The sequence below is a fragment of the Megalobrama amblycephala genome, linkage group LG16 (assembly GCF_018812025.1).
Source record: "Megalobrama amblycephala isolate DHTTF-2021 linkage group LG16, ASM1881202v1, whole genome shotgun sequence".
In the NCBI taxonomy this organism is placed as follows: Eukaryota; Metazoa; Chordata; class Actinopteri; order Cypriniformes; family Xenocyprididae; genus Megalobrama; species Megalobrama amblycephala.
The window spans coordinates 27,926,208-27,942,585 of NC_063059.1; the positions used below are offsets into that span (position 1 = coordinate 27,926,208).

At 38.0% G+C, this 16,378-nt stretch overlaps 2 protein-coding genes across 3 annotated transcripts in view; one reads left to right on the forward strand and one right to left on the reverse strand.

Moving 5' to 3' along the window:
• The first annotated feature begins 251 nt into the window (after nucleotides 1-251).
• LOC125249722 (GTPase IMAP family member 4) lies at nucleotides 252-2,416 on the forward strand. 2 transcript variants are annotated; one of them, XM_048162061.1, is made up of 2 exons: nucleotides 252-1,482; nucleotides 1,709-2,416. In XM_048162061.1, the coding sequence occupies exons 1-2, from the start codon at nucleotides 1,455-1,457 to the stop codon at nucleotides 2,278-2,280; spliced, it is 600 nt and encodes a 199-aa protein (XP_048018018.1). In that variant the 5' UTR covers nucleotides 252-1,454; the 3' UTR covers nucleotides 2,281-2,416. The 2 variants fall into 2 exon arrangements, with proteins under 2 accessions (XP_048018018.1, XP_048018019.1); XM_048162062.1 differs by having other exon boundaries at nucleotides 1,736-2,416.
• A 3,397-nt stretch (nucleotides 2,417-5,813) lies between these two features.
• ulk2 (unc-51 like autophagy activating kinase 2) overlaps nucleotides 5,814-16,378 on the reverse strand; it is a 43,727-nt gene continuing 33,162 nt past the window's right edge. The window contains 12 exon segments of the mRNA XM_048161082.1: nucleotides 5,814-7,689; nucleotides 9,239-9,374; nucleotides 9,471-9,628; nucleotides 9,869-9,987; nucleotides 10,078-10,256; nucleotides 12,499-12,710; nucleotides 12,867-13,001; nucleotides 13,208-13,317; nucleotides 14,244-14,440; nucleotides 14,527-14,798; nucleotides 15,740-15,823; nucleotides 15,942-16,087. Of these exon segments, the coding sequence (XP_048017039.1) occupies nucleotides 7,625-7,689; nucleotides 9,239-9,374; nucleotides 9,471-9,628; nucleotides 9,869-9,987; nucleotides 10,078-10,256; nucleotides 12,499-12,710; nucleotides 12,867-13,001; nucleotides 13,208-13,317; nucleotides 14,244-14,440; nucleotides 14,527-14,798; nucleotides 15,740-15,823; nucleotides 15,942-16,087 (1,813 nt within the window). The 3' untranslated portion in view covers nucleotides 5,814-7,624.

The window sequence follows — 16,378 nt, forward strand, 5'->3', positions numbered from 1 at the left end:
TATATGACTCCTCTATAGACAGCAATATAACCAACACTTTCAAGGCCCAGAAAGGTACTAAAGACATCATTAAAAAAGTCGACGTGACTGCAGTGGTTCAAACTTATAATGTTATGAAGCGACGAGAATACTTTTTGTGGTTAAACCACTGCAGTCACGTTGACTTTTTTAACAATGTCTTTAATATCTTTCTGGACCTTGAAAGTGAAGTCATATAACTCTTGGATTTCATCAAAAATATCGTCATTTGTGTTCTGAAGATGAACGAAGGTCTTGCAGGTGTGGAATGACATGAGGGTGAGTAATTAATGACAGGATTTTCATTTTTGGCTGAACTAACCCTTTAACACCTTGTATTATATATACAGCTCTGGAAAATTAGCAGATTCTCTGGATTTACTATTTTTATATGCATGTGTTTGAGTAAAATGAACATTTTTGTTTTATTCTATAAACTACTGACAAGTAAAATCTTTGCCTATTTATCCTGAATTATGCTGTTTCTCAGTAGGGGTTAGATAGTTTGAGAGCAAATGTTGGGTTGTATTTACTGTTAAACAATTATAAAAAAAAAAATCTTTCAATAATTTAGGTAATAGCGTTTGTTTGTTTAATTGGTTGCAAACAAATAATCACTTCAATATGTATGAAAATCAATTATACTTGTGTAGTTTTTCTATATTTTAAAATAGCTTTTATTTTAAGTTTTAGTAAATTTCTTGATTTGTGCTTTTGTCATTTTTATTAGTTTTTGTTGTTTATATTTCTATTTAGTTTTATTTGATTTGTTTTAGTAATTTTCCCATCTAAAATTTATATTTCAATTAAAAATATATTTTTAATCATTTTAGTTTTAGTTAATAACAAAACTGGTAAAAATGAAATGACACTTAAGTTGTCTTCCCTCCATGCTGTAAAATCCAAGTAACTTCACTGTCAATTATATGAAATGTTCCTTTTAAATGAAGAAAGTATGTGGTAACAGTCTTGTGTACAAAATCTTGACACAGGCAGCTAAATATGTTTTAGTAATGAAAATTTTAATATTTCTTCCAGAATAATTTGAACAGATTGTCAAAATTATGCTGTAATTGTTAAATAGAGTAAAGAAGGTCAAGGCCTAACATGGCAAGTTATTTTAGATAAAAGCTTACATAACTTATCTAATAACTCTCTCTCTAAAGAACCTGGGATTTGTTCACTTATTGCTTTAGAAAAGTGATGGGTTACCAATTTTCACTCTATCTGTGGAAAATACCACATAGCCTCTTGAATCCTTATTATATAGGCTATTGTTGTACTAACTAAACTGTCCTGACTGTCCCTCCCATGTCAGAACATGTGCGTCACACTAAATGAGTTCCACAGAACTGAGAAGTGAACTTTGAAACTTTGTAAAGTGAGTTCATTGTGTAAAGACAGTAAAAGACCGGACTGGGGTGGAGAGATGAAGAATGGCAGTGAGCTCTGTGACAGCATATGGTAAGTTGGTGGACACTTCACATGTGATATATGGTTAAAGCAACAGATATATTTGTACTCGGTCACGTGTATTATATGACTTTTAGACACAAGGTAAGTGTGGTTAAAAAGTAAAGCCTTATGACAGAAACAGGCAATAGTTAAGGTTCAGGGAAAGACTTGTTTTGAGTTGTGTATTATTGGGAACATACATTACCTTTGATTGACTTCTCTGTGTCTCGGTTAGTCGATTCAGTGTGTGGTTCTGTGATAGGACTCGTGCTGCTGGGTCGAAGACATGCTGGTAAGAGTTCAGCGGGAGACCTCATCCTCGGGCGCAGTGAGTTTGAGGCCGGGAAGAAGACGGCTCGGTGTGTGAGGAGATACAGCTGGGTGGACGGCATGAGGCTGGCCGTGGTGGACACTCCGGGCTGGAGTCTTTTCGGTTTGGCTGACGCCAAACAGGTGGAACGGGAGATCCTGCGCAGTGTGATGTTGGCCCCTCCTGGATATCAGATTTTTCTTCTCGTTATCCCAGTGGACTCTTTCAGCAAGAGGGACGGACATGCTATGGAGAAATATCTGGGTGTCCTCGGGGACATGGTGTGGTCAAACTCTTTGGTGCTCTTTACGTGGGGAGATGAGTTAAGAGGCAGGAATATTGAAACGCACATTGAAAAGAAGGGTGAACCTTTGCAGAGGATCTTGAGAAAGTGTGGCCACAGGTACCATGTTGTGAACAATAAATGTCCAGAAGACTACACTCAAATCACTGAGCTGCTTAAGATTTTAAAGCAAATGTGTGCCAGCACTGGTTGAATAGAGAATCATCCTATAGGCCTATTTATGAAATAGAGTCTCATTGTAATTCATTATTGAGCTTTTCATTCTTTCATCTGTATTTTACCTATATGTTACAAATTGAAGGTGCCAGATAAAAAGATGTTCACCCGGAGAAATTTAACTTTTTTTGTTAAATAGTGCACTTTTTTATCTTGTGCAGGCTGGTATGGCAGTCATTACTAACTTATGGTTAATTTATTCCAAATGTAAAAATGTCCAACAACGGAGGAAAAACATCTGTATGTGATCTTTGCACACGTCTCGCCTCATGCGGCGACCCGATCCGTGTAAAATCTTCATGTGTGTTTACCATTTTAATTCTAAACCTTGGCCTGCCTTAGAGGAGGTAATGTGGCAGCTGAGCCCAGCAAACCTACGTTTAATGGCCGCTGAAAAGACGTCCCTGACACGTCCCGTCATGGTTGAAAAATAGTTCTAAAATTAAAGTTATGAAACGTAGCCTATCTGAATGCAGTTTTAGGAAATGTTCTGTGTTACATTTTTGACCAATATATGCCGTCCTACTGGGAACGTTACTAGACAACGTCCTTAACACCAGTGGGGACGTTCTGGGAACGTAAAATTTCTAACAGGGTAACCTCCCACGTAGAAGGCGACGTTCTCAGGACCTTGCACAACGTTCCCTAAAAGTTCTCTAAAGGTGATGAAAATTCCGAAAAAAACATTCTGGGAACCAAAAAATAATGTTCTAGAAACCTTATAATAACATTATGAGAACGTTAGAATAACGTTAAACAAACCAAAAACTAACGTTCTGGGAACATTAGATTAATGTTAGAATAACGTTCTGGGAACGTTATAATAACATTATGAGAACTTTAGAATAACGTTAAACAAACCAAAAACTAACGTTCTGGGAACATTAGATTAATGTTAGAATAACGTCCTGGGAACCAAAAAATAACATTCTGGGACTGTTAAGAAAAATTTCATAGCTAACCAGAAACAACAACAAAAAAACGTTCTGGAAACCAAAAACGAACGTTCTGGAAACGTTATAATAACATTATGAGAATGTTAGATTAACGTTATGCAAATGTTTGGGGAACCAAAAACTAACATTCTGGGAACGTTAAGAAAACTTTCATGGCTAACCAAAAACAAACCATAAAAAATAACGTTATGTGAACCTAAAACTAACGTTCTGTGAACCAAAAACTAAATTGTTAGCTGGGTTTAATGCGCGCCTGTGCTCTGCATGTGCTTCTTCAGCATGCGCTCTCTCCCACAGTTAGCCGCGCACTCTCGTAATTTAAAAATGAATGTTTATTGGCCTCTTTATTGAATAATTATAATTAATATAAATATTGATGTGAGATGTGTAAATATGATTTCGGATAGATTTTACAAACTTAGTGAAGAGAACATGATTAACCCAACGTTAATCGAGAGGTTTTTGTTTACGGAGCAAAAGAAGCATGTCGCAGTGCTAAACTGGTACAATTCAGCAGGTCCGTAGCCAGCCTATTGAAAGGGGGGGTTCTTTTTTTCAAAAAGTGGACCTTTTTGCAATTTTTCTCCTCCTTTTGTTATGAGGTTCAAATACTTCATTTTGGTGACCTTTTATACACTAATTTGTGCTGGATTAGCTTGTCTGCTGGTATATAACGAGCACGCTTTTTGATGCACCAAATCAAATTGCTTCCTCATGTACCATTTTTTTTTTTTTTTTAATTTATTTATTTTTTATATATATATAAAAAATACGGTGCCCGTAGCTTCTTTTGCGCTTTAGTTTTCCCATAATAAAGTAATATGCAGCGAGCTCAGCTATATATATAGCCTAACGGCTGATTGGAGTTTTACTGACATAGCCTGACAACATCTCATCTGACCGCAGTTCACTGTTGTTCAGCTGAAGCTACTTTTTACTGAGGCGAATCGGAATGCGCGTCTGAAAAGTGTCCCGTTTGTTGTGGTCGTAAAGAGACAGTTCTATATAAACGCAGCGTTTTACTTGGCGATGTTTTAAAAAATATTTTTATTTTTGGTATTTTTTATGCTCTGTTGGTGGTTTGTGGTGTAGCATCACCTGAGGGGGTCTTGTCCCACCCACATACAATGGTTCGACGCCCATGTACAGACATAACACTCTCACATAGGCATCGTAAATCAATATACTAATCATTCCAGATAATTTACCTCAAGCGGTCTGCTTTGAAGTTCTCAGCGGAATAAGACGCGCACCGAAGCATTTCCATTGGCTCCAGTCTGCCGGTATTGGCCAATCACAAAAGTCGATATTGCACAGCCAATATCACGAATATCCCACTATGTTTTATTATTATAATACGCTACGTTTATAAGGCTATTATATTGTAGACTATTGAGTGGAGAAAATATAGAAATCATTTTAATATATATATATATATATAAAACCCCTACCCCCCATCATTCAGAGGCGATGCTTCTTCGCCGTTGCTTTGAAAAGTGTATTGCGAGAACTCTCTGAACTGCACGCGCGGCACACACACACGTCCAGCTAAAATAATGTATCGTATTAATTTGAAACAGCAACCCATAATATTTGTCACAAGCATTGATTAAAACAATGATGACAATAATCACATAAAAAAAACAGACTTAAATTCTGGACCTTTGGCAGTGAGGGGGGGTTCGTTCGAACCACCCGAACCCCCCCTGCCTACGGGCATGTTCAGTGATAAGAAATTAATGTATTGATATCCTACTTTGTCAAATAATTAATTTCTTAATGAAAATATTTCAGATTTTAAAAACCATAGATTGTGTTGAATTCATTGTTAATTGGTGCTAAAGAAATCTGGGTCTCCCGTGAAATGAGGTAAATCCTAAAGCAAACCCATTAATGGACAAATGTAATCTTGTTTAATCTTCCATATAATGGTTATTGTGCTCGGATATTTTTATTAATTAAACAATAAATGTTTCTTAACTTTCCCAGAACGTTAGATTTTGGATCCCAGAACATTATTCTAACATTAATCTAACGTTCCCAAAACGTTAGTTTTTGGTTTGTTTAATGTTATTCTAACGTTCTCATAACGTTATTATAATGTTTCCAGAAGGTTAGTTTTTGGATCCCAGAACATTATTCTAACATTAATCTAACATTCCCAGAACGTTAGATTTTGGTTTGTTTAATGTTATTCTAATGTTTTCATAACGTTATTATAATGTTTCCAGAATGTTAGTTTTTGGATCCCAGAACATTATTCTAACATTAATCTAACATTCCCAGAATGTTAGTTTTTGGTTTGTTTAATGTTATTCTAATGTTCTCATAACGTTATTATAATGTTTCCAGAACGTTAGTTTTTGGTTGGTTAGCCAGGAAAGTTTTCTTAATGGAAATAGAATGTTAGTTTTTTGGTTTGTATAACGCTATTCTAATGTTATTTTAACGTTCCCATAAAGTTACTTTTTGTAACAAATAAATACAGCAGTATGCTTAAGTCTCCAACACTTTTGCAAAGCACATGACACAAACTGAGACTCAGATAACAGGATAAAATTGATCAGTTTAATAAAAGCTGTATTTCTACAGTTTCAGACAACATAGATGCCCTTGGTAAAACACATATTGACTAAAACATTTTGTCACTGTAAGTCAAGGGATCATGAACCTTCAGGCTGCATCGACCGTGATCATGTCGTGTCGGGCTGTGATAGGCTGGATGTAAGTTTTTATTCGGAAAGGGAAAGTTGCTAACCGAAGGGCAAGTACATTCTAACGTTTCACAGGTACATGTGCTCTGTACTAGTCTTCTCTAATGGATCATTTGTACACAGTTCTGCTCAGGATAATGAAGTTCTTCAACTACAGATATGCATGGATTTTGTATAACAAAGTGGCAGAAAGGACATCAGCCTTCTTTTTCTGTACAGTAAAGGCTTTGTAGGCTCACAAGGGGCCATTATTAAAAATAAAAACACAGGCAGAGTGCAGGAGAGAGGGAGCGAGGTGTTCAAAACATGTACAAGTCAAAGTAGACTCCCCGAAGTCATGCTTTCAGTTCTTCAGTATCCTGAAACTGGCCACTGCATCTGGGAAGTGCATTTACACAAACACTGTCCTGAGCACAGTGGATGAATGGAGAAAAGCAGAGCCTGGCAGTGGGCCGTACTCTCTCCCATTTACCTACAACATCCACGTCCCGCAAAGTCAATGTATTGTCGTACACAAGATATTCATGGGCGTTAATCAAGAGCTGCCATGCAAAGTGAGGTCTCGAGTCTCTGCGGAAGTTGTCCTCATCTATAACCTCTACAATGAAATAAAAAACCTAAAAACAAGGAAATCTTGTGCTCTTAATTTGACAGGCAGGGCTGGTGGCGGCAGCATCCACCTTCTTCAATCACGCTGTGCTCGCTCGCATTCACTCCAAAATAAAAACACACATGTAGAATGTACAAGTATTTACAGCTCACGCACGTCGGTTAAAAAAAGCTACAGTATTAATATGAACATAAAAATGTTTCAGTACGGCTGAATCAAAAGGTAAGTAACGACTCAAGTATTTTGACCATTATGTATGATTCACCATGAGGCTGTTATGTGACGCCGATGTCCAACCTGATGCTCACGGGCCTTCCAGACACTCATTTTCAGAGGATTTCACATATAGAAATCTAGAGCCATATGCTGATCTTGGAGACGGATGGAGGGGTCATCATCTCCACCTTCTCCCAGATGTTCTAGGACAAGCGTCTTCCACATCTGCCTCAATAAAGTGCATTTGCTTCAAAACTGATTTTGTAAATACTACAGATTCCTCCTAAGTTCAATCACGTGACTGTATGTGTGGTACCAGTAATTACAGTCCAACACTGGCCGCACAACACTATCATCAATAACACTAGCGGATCTTTCTAAAACCAATAAATAATCAGAGCAATAGAGTGCAGTATAAAACAATAAGATGAACTGATTTGCATTGATGTTCAATGTTGGGCCTCCCAGGATTCCCAGTCCAGAGTCCCTTCAGTTTATGTAAAAACGGGAAAAAATATCGGCCGTTTAAGTTGTAAAAACAGAAGATGGATCTAAATGCAGGTCCAACGGCTTTTTTCATACTATAAAGTCTCTGTTTAGTTTTCATCTTTGGTAGTGAACTTGTGCACATCCTTCTCAAAATGTCGTCTGCAAAAAATTTAATACTTGGTCTGTTGCTTGTGATTGAAAGGAATCAAAAGGAACTGAAAGTGCTTTGACTGCTACGCAACAAAAACAAGGGATTTGTTTAGTCTTCTCTGTAGCTTGAGAAGATGATGGTCCCTGGAGTGAAAGCATCAGCCAAGTTTTCACAGATCAGTCTTTTTATTCGTACAGGGTAACGGTGCAGTAACACAAAGCTGAGATCCTCCGGTCCACACTTGCCTTGTCTGTGCAAAGGAAACACAAAGAGAAAACGTGTTAGAAGCATTAACCAAAGACACATAAATGAGATGTATTAACAATTCTGGAACTAAATTTTTTGTTTTTGTTGAATATATCTATTTAGCTTTATTCTGAGTAATTTTAGTACTTCAACTTAAAGGGTTAGTTCACCCAAAAATTAAAATTCTGTCATACTCACCCTCATGTTGTTCCAAGACCTTCGTTTATCTTTGGAACACAAATTAAGATATTTTTACTCAAATACGATGGCTCAGTGAGGTCTGCATTGGCTCCGAAGGATCAGTGAGGCATCAAAGTGCTAAAGTCATGCCCCCCAGTGGTGAACCATTGAAATTTTGAAACACTTATGATGTGATGAAGCCTCGTTTACTGAAATCACGTGACTTTGGCAGTTTGATACACGCTCCAAACCACTGATTTGAAACAAAAGATTCGTAAAGCTTTGAAGCTTCATGAAGCAGTGTTTTGAAATTGCTTATCACTAGATATCACTTCATAACATTAAGGTTGAACCACTGTAATCACATGAACTGTTTTAAATATGTCTTTAGTAGCTTTCTGGGCATTGTAAGTGTTAATTATCTTGTTGGCAATGCAGGCCTCACTGAGCCATCGGATTTCATCAAAAATATTTTAATTAGGTCTTACAGGTGTGGAACGACATGAGGGTGAGTAATTAATGACAGAATGTTCATTTTTAGGTGGACTAACCCTTTAAACTTAGTTTAAGTAGTTGCCAAGATATTCATTCTTTTTTTTTAACCCTCTGGTGCTGTTTGGTCATTTCTGACTGAATTTGTTTTTTTTTTTTTTTTAATTCATCGGAGTGGTACGAAACTTGGTAAAGGTTTTGGCACTTGTTATGTGAACACACACACAAATCACGGACATGATTCGAAAGAAAAAAAAATAGTCAGACTTGTATTGTTTGTAGTCAAAAATGACTGCATTGGAAATTAATGGGTGACGAATTTCATCTAGTGGAAACGTTTGGTACTGCGCCCAAACAAAATCTTACTGAAAGCTCATTTTTTGAGATATCAACCTCAAATTTGGAACACAACTTGTTTAGATATGGCTTTGATTGTCTCACAGTTTAGAGTAAAACATGTTTTGGAAAACATATATTTCATATAAAATTATGCAATTTTGTGCATTTTTCATAATAATAATAAACTCCAATAACTTTATTTTAGTTTCACTTTTTCACTTCAAATTTCAAAAATCTTCCAAGTGTCTTTTTTAAAAACAAACCAAACTTAAGTCTTTGCTCCAAAGCATTTAAGATTTATGACAGTTTAAGTTGGAAATTTCATTTTCAGGTCTATGCTCAAAAAGTGATTAACAGGTAATAAATGGATCATAACTATTCCATAATTAGTACCATAAAATCCCCTAAAATACAAAATATGAAATAAAAAACATTATCAAACTAAAATATAGTACATTCATTTCATTGAAATAAAAAAAGGTCATTTCAGTGTCATGCGAGCAGCACCAGAGGGTTAAAACTGATTTTTAAATTCAACTCACATTTGATGACATTCTCTACATCAGCTGGGTCCTGAAGGATCTTGGACAGGCCTTCCAGCAGCATGGATGCCTTGTTGTAGCGATATGCGATGTCCTCTGTCTGCTGAAACATCTCGTCTAGTGCGGCCGACTGCACCTGTAACACACATACAAATCATGACACCAATGTTAACCACTCATAAAATCACGTAACGAAACTCAAAGTAAGGTTGCCATGACCATTCTCACTCACCATCTCTACAGCATGGTTATAAATGAGCTTCTCAGCTGTTACGCTGTTGATCTCATCCACAAATCGCTGCTTGTCAGAGAAGAAGTGGTTGAGTTTGTCCGTGAGGCGGCGGCACAGGGAAATGCAGCTCTTGTAGCGCTCGTTCAGACTCTTCACCACTGAAGTTCAGAGAAAAGGTACATGATATTCACTATTTTCAAACATTTGAAGGCCTGCCAAGATATTTCTTGTACTTCTGCTGTAACAACAAATCTGCTCATTTTAGAAACTAGAAAATTTCAATTTTAAAAATGTGCTGTGCTCAAAGCGTCCCATTTTTAAAATTTCAGTACCGACTTGGTATCACGGTCGGTACTTTTGACAACACTATATCAGAGTCAACAAATGTAGCAGCTCACCTTGTTTGACGGCCGTGGAAGGATTGAGCTTGGCAGACTTGATCTGAGCTTTGGCCAGGTGCAGCGAGGAGGCCAGCAGCTGTGCGGCTTTCATGTACAACACCAGCTGCTCCACCTGCCTGTGTGAGATGATGACCAAAGCATTAAATAATGTGTGCTATAAAGCCTCAGTGTTAAAGTTTGTGAGTGTTCGTAGGCACTGTTCTTACCCCCATTCCTTACTGAGCTGACTGATCTGATCCACCACCACGCTGTCCTGAGGCGGATAGAGAGAGGCGGCAGATGCACCCAGATCAGGTCCTCCGGCCCGTAGAGAAGCGATCTCCAGCACACAATCCGTAAAGGACAGCATCATCCGCAGGTGCATCAGGGTGTCTGTGTGCTCACGCTGCCATACACACACATAAACCTGTTAGTGTTTCCCAAGAAAAGCTTTATCCAGTACAGACTGTTCTGTAACAGGATGAATTGATGTGCATTAGCTGAAATCCGGAGCTATATGACCAGCATACAGGATTCAGTAACTAGATCACCGGTGTTATTTTAGTATTATTTATTTACTATTATAGTATTTATTTATTTTCCTTTTTTGTATATTTTCAGTTTTTATTTTAATTTAAGTTTTTGTAATTTTTTCCTTTTTTTAAACATATTTTGATAAGCTTTTATTTTAGTTTTAGTTTAGTAATTTAATCTCTTCAACTTATTTTACATATTTTATTGCAAACTTTTTCCATCAAATATTTATATTTTATTTTAGCTTTGTTTCAGTAGTTTTTGTTTTAGTTACAATAACAACACTGCTAGTTGACGTGTCTGGTCTGAGTAACCTAGTCACAGGACTTTAGCTGGCTGATATTAGAGGTTTTTTAATTTTTTAATTTTTTTTATTTATTGGTATTGGCCGATATTGAATATATTCATTCCCTTTACACATCTAACGCTCATTTAAAGTTAATTTTTAAAACACTTTAACACTTTTAGGGTTAGTTCACCCATCATCAATTACTCACCATTATACCGTTCCAAACCCGTGAGACTTTCGTTTATCTCCAAAACACAAAAGATATTTTTAATGAAATCTGAGCGATTTCTGTCCCTCCATTGACAGCCTATGCAACTACCACCTTGTCACTTCAAAAAGTTCATAAAAGACATTGTAAAACTAATCCATATGATGAACAGATTGAATTTTGCTTGACACGTGAGAACAAACCTCATTGGTTCTTGGGGAAGCTCAAATGTGCTGCGTAACACACAAGAATGAACCTCATTGGTTCTCACACTTTAAGCAAGCATGCTTAAACCTCTCAATTCATATGAATTAGTTTATGATCTCTTTATGAACTTCTTGAAGCGTCAAAGTGGTAGTTACATAGCTGTCAATGGAGGAACAGAAATCTCAGATTTAATCTAAAATATTTTTATTTGTGTTTTGAAGATGAATGAAAGGAACGACAAGAAGGTGAGTAGTTATTGACAATTTTACTTTAAATGTAATATTTATCTAATCTCAAAATTAATATAAATTTTTGATAATGCACATTATAATATTGGGATGCCTAAATTTACTTTAAATTATCAATTTTAGTTTTTAGCGTTTTTTAAATAACTTTATGAGTTATGAGTGTAGTGGTAGTGTAGATTTATAATAATAATTATTATAAAACAGTTAGTTTCTGTCCTTGATTCTGATTGATCAATAGCTGTGTTTTATTCACGATAAAAGACGGCTATGACCGCTTCACCCAACGGTTCTGTGTATCACTACACAACATCCTTAGCAACCACTCTTAGCAACGTAAACTGTATGTTCTCAATTGATATTGTTCATTGAAGCTTCCTGTATTATGTAGAAGAGTATTGTGAGAAAACGATCGAGTAAGCGAGTTTATTACCTGCATTCAGGTAATATGTATTATCCTGTCCTTTTAAAATTTAAAGGGTTTTCCCGTGACTGACAGTGCTAGTCAAAGCATTTGTCAGTTGCGTCTCATTCCGTGTTCACAACAATTCAGTCTTTTCAATATAAAAGTCTTCGCTACTGACTGACACACTCATAAAGACAGTCTTTGCTGCCATCTAATGGTGTAATAATGTAACTTCTGTAGCTGTTCACGGTCAGGGACTATTTTTTCCGGCGAAAGGAAGGCTTTAGTGAAAGTTTGCTTCATGAAAGTTGCATTGATACATATGTTTGGCTTTAATATTTGTATTAATCGTTTTATAAAAGCAATAAGGTACTCGAGGCTAGTGCTGTATTGTGAATAAGTCACTCCGCTTTGAGTAGTGCCTAACAACGCCCTTCAGCCGTGACTTATTAATGATACAGCACAGACTCTCGTACCTTATCACTTACTTATAATATTTGGTCGTGGTCCTTTCCCAGTCCCACTCCCCTCTCTCTCCCCCTATCGCTAATGTTAAAAGCTTAAAACATAACTTAAAAAACAAATAATAATATATGACATTTATCAGTTATTGTTCATAACATGAAAATAACATATTCATATAAACATATAATATGACATATTGTGAGTCACTGTCTTAAAGTAAACACAGACTAAATTATGTAATTAGAAAAATAAAATCAGTGGTGCGAGCCTTACTCTACATGTTAGCTCTCTCACCTCCATCAGCGTCTCCTCCGGCAGTTCTGGTGCTTCAAAGGTGATGAATCCATCCAAGCTGGGTGGGGAGGTGCCATAAGGGACGTAGCGCAGGCTGCTGGGAGCCGCTTCCGCTCCTGGCGAGGAGCTGCCGATGGTCATGCCCGGGGGAGAACCCATGTACACCTTACCACTTGTGGAGCACAGTGAGCCAGCAGAGCTGTTGGAGCCTACTGCGGACACATAGACACAGAAATCAGCCACATAGTCCTTAGGGACTACCATCAGAAGGTCTTCAAAAACAATGGCAGTGACCTAGGCATTAAACATGTAGTATGGCAGCTGAAGCAGTGGTGTATGGGGCTGGTTTATGAGGCAAAGCCCCTCACCTGAGGTGGTGCGTGGGCGGGAGGCAAGATGGCTGCAGGTGGGAGGGGTGCTGCTGTTAGGGGGCGAGCCCACCGTGAACACAACATTTCGGGGACTCGCCCCGCCCGCTGCCAAACCGTATGTCCCTGCCGGGGCTGGGGAGGGATGCACACACAGGGGTCACTCACAGACTTACACATACAAACACTGGCAGCCAATCAGAGAACTTCATGCAGGCCAGAAGCTTTCAGGAGAAGCTCAAATGATGTCAATGTGGTTACATTTAGCAAAAATAAAATAATATTGGTATGAAATATCGGACATTACAAAAAACTATAACAAAATGAGAACAGCGGGCTACCTGTGTCCATGGGCCTCTCTGTGTTGAGGCTGTCTGTGCTGCCCTTGTACGGCTGTCCTCCCAAAGTGATCCGTACCGGCTGCTCAGACAGTCTGCCAGCACTTACAGACCTGAGGGAATAAAAGTTCAGCTTGTTTTTATATGCATATGGAATTTATAATAAAGGAGTCAATGACATGACTCTTATTTCTTGTCCAAATCTATTCATTTATTCAAATACATAAAAAATACAAACAATGACATCAATACATTCCTTCTTTTTAAAAAAAAAAGTTTTTCATTTTTGTTTTATGATATTTCTGTGGGGCATAAATGTCAGAGTCCTGATATAATAAATAAAACATAATCCTGATATAATGAATATAAGAAATGTCAATTGTCCTGAAATGAAACAAACAAACAAAAAAAAACACCTGAATAGGAAATCTGAATTCTTATGTATGTTTCTTAAAAACTGAAGAATTAAGCATTAGATTTGGTGAATTATTATGAATTATAAATAAACACAGCAAATCATGTCATGTGGTGTATGTTGGGGGGGGCGACATAATGCAGGAAATGACATCATAGAACATTTTCCAAGTCAACAAGTCAACATTTTTGTGACAAAGCAAGGTTAGTTCAGGTTGTAAAATGTTGTGTGCAACACCCTAAAATATTACATTTATGAATTCATATTATTTAAAATAACTGTTTTCTCTTATATTTTAAAATGTAATTTATTTCTGTGCTGGCAAATAATTTCAGGATCATTAGTCCAGTCTTAAGTGTTACATGATCCTTCAGAAATCATTCTAATATGCTGATTTGCTCAAGAAACAGTTGCTTAATATTTTTGTGGAAACTGGTATATGTTTTTCAGAATTATTTGATAATTATAAAGTTGAAAAGAACAGCATTTATATAAAACAAATCTTTTGTAAGATTATAAATGTTGTTACTGTCACTTTTCATCCTTTGCATGCTTGCTTATTATTATGCATTTTTTTTTGCATTATGCACATATGAAATATTGTTTGAACAAACGTTTGCCGACCTGCCAAAGGAAGTCTTGCTGGCCTCTGGAGCAGGCTGTTGGCTGCTGGGATACGCCGAGCAGTGATGTGCACAGAGGTCACGTCCATCCATCAGCATCCTGACTGGGGTGGGGCTGTCGGCTATACCCTGCTGAGAGGCCAGGGCCAGGAGGTTGCACGAGGCTTGAGTTTTAGGGATTTTAAATGGAGCGGTTGCCTATATGAGAAGAAATGAAATTATAAATGTCAAAAGCTCTTGATCTAGGCCAGAAAGACATTCACCCAAAAACTCCTGCAGCTTACCTTAGTGGGCGAGCCGATGATGGTGGGCAGCGGTGACTTTGTTAGCCAGTCAGAGGTGCGAGGAGAAGAGCCAAGGTGCTTGGTTGGGGAGGTTCCTAGGTTGCCGGGGCGACCGAGCTGAGGGGAGTGGCTGGTGGGGTATGCGGATGAGGTGGGGTGTACTGGGTCAGACAGCTGCTTGTGTAGTTTCTGCTTGTTCTGGTAGATGTCAGTCAGCGTGGGCGCACTCTGAAGACGAGCGCCCAGTAACTGAGAGGACGGCACAGGGGAACCTAAAACATAAAAAGTGTCCTTATTTCCATTGGCTGTTGACTGGATTTTGAGGTGTGGGCACTGCACTCAACATTGAAGGCAGATGAATGTGAGTTTACAGAAAGGGGTGGGGTTTAGGCAGACTAAATGATTGGAGAAGACCTGTATACATCACCAGAGATAAGTCTGTTGCTTTCACTGCAAGGTCCAAGTATGACATTATGATTAAACATTACAAGGTCAAACTTTTTTAGGTTATGCATCATTTTAAGGTATAAGGTATATATTAAGGTATTAATTAACAATAAGGAACTTAGGCTTAGGGTTTGATTTAGGTTAGTTGCATGTAATTATGCATTATTTACTGTTATTATTATACAGTAGTAACTACATGTAACGAGGACACCGAAAAATGTGTTACCCATTTTTGAAGATGAAAAATATGCATGGATGAATTTTGTTTACAATAAGATCTACAACATTCATTTGTGTAATAGATAGGGTGAATTATCATTTCATGCCGACTTATAACATTTTGTTGCAATGGCTCATCAGATGCTACATGATTCAGCCACTAGGAGGCACTGCAGTTTCTATATTTGAGATGTGTACCATAAAACTTCAGTGAACTGAAAGTATAAAAAAAAAAGGTCGCTGAGTTTGTCTGCTGTTTAGACAAGACCATTCAGGTTTGAAGGTTTATAGGTTTGAAGAGGTTTCACACAAAAGCTCACGAGTCTGTTTGTTTCTACAGCATATGCATTGTTCCCGATCGCTTGATGAGTTCTCAGCCATAACGAGCAGCTGTCTCCATGGAGATTAGAATAACGCAGACATGCTGTGACCTAACCGGAGGAAGGGACTGTGGCTACTGCTTGTGAGACTGTTAATGGTGTCACTTTGAAGAGGAAACAGCAGTGCTGTGGGTTCTTTCATGTCAATCTTTTGCATATAAACTCACCGCCTGAGGAGCTGCGACTGCGGGCCTCGTGGCTCTGGGGGTGTCCGCAGCAGCAGTGGCCAAGCTGCTCAGGAATAGTGCCCACTGGGGAACAATTACACACAGACAGACACGCATAAAATAGGCACGTCAGGACATGTCAATCCTTAAAAATACAGTTACCCAGTAAACATAAAACAGGAATGACAGCGGCAGCTCTTACCTAGTGGAGAGGGGGAGTAGGGCCGGGAACTGCCTGTAGAAAGACGTCGCCCCACAGTTTGGACCGTATCTGCAGGGCTTGGTGACCCAGACACCATTTTAGGGAAGCCCATGGGGCTTGTGTTAGAGCGCCGCACTGTGCCTGACCTGTATACATTCAAAAATATCATACTGTAGTAGTATTTGACAACTTTACAATTGTATTTCACTCAAACAGCACAAACTTCACTTTTCGTAACCAAAAATTATGCAATTATGTTAAAACCAACTGGTCTTCTCCTCAAGATCACACAGGTGTCCCAAGAGAGTAACTCACAGGTGCAGTTCATCACATTAACTATGCATTAAATTGATCACAGAGGGCAGTTGTGGCCTCATGGTTAGAGACTTGTAACCCAAAGGCTGTGGGTTCGAGTCTCAGTACCGGCAGGAAATGTA

What these genes read in the sequence shown, in the direction of transcription:
- LOC125249722 (XM_048162061.1), top strand. Translation starts at nt 1,455, where the DNA reads ATGGCAGTGAGCTCTGTGACAGCATATG. An exon ending in GAGCTCTGTGACAGCATATG is followed by an intron (nt 1,483 to 1,708) that starts GTAAGTTGGTGG and finishes TGTCTCGGTTAG; the next exon opens with TCGATTCAGTGTGTGGTTCT.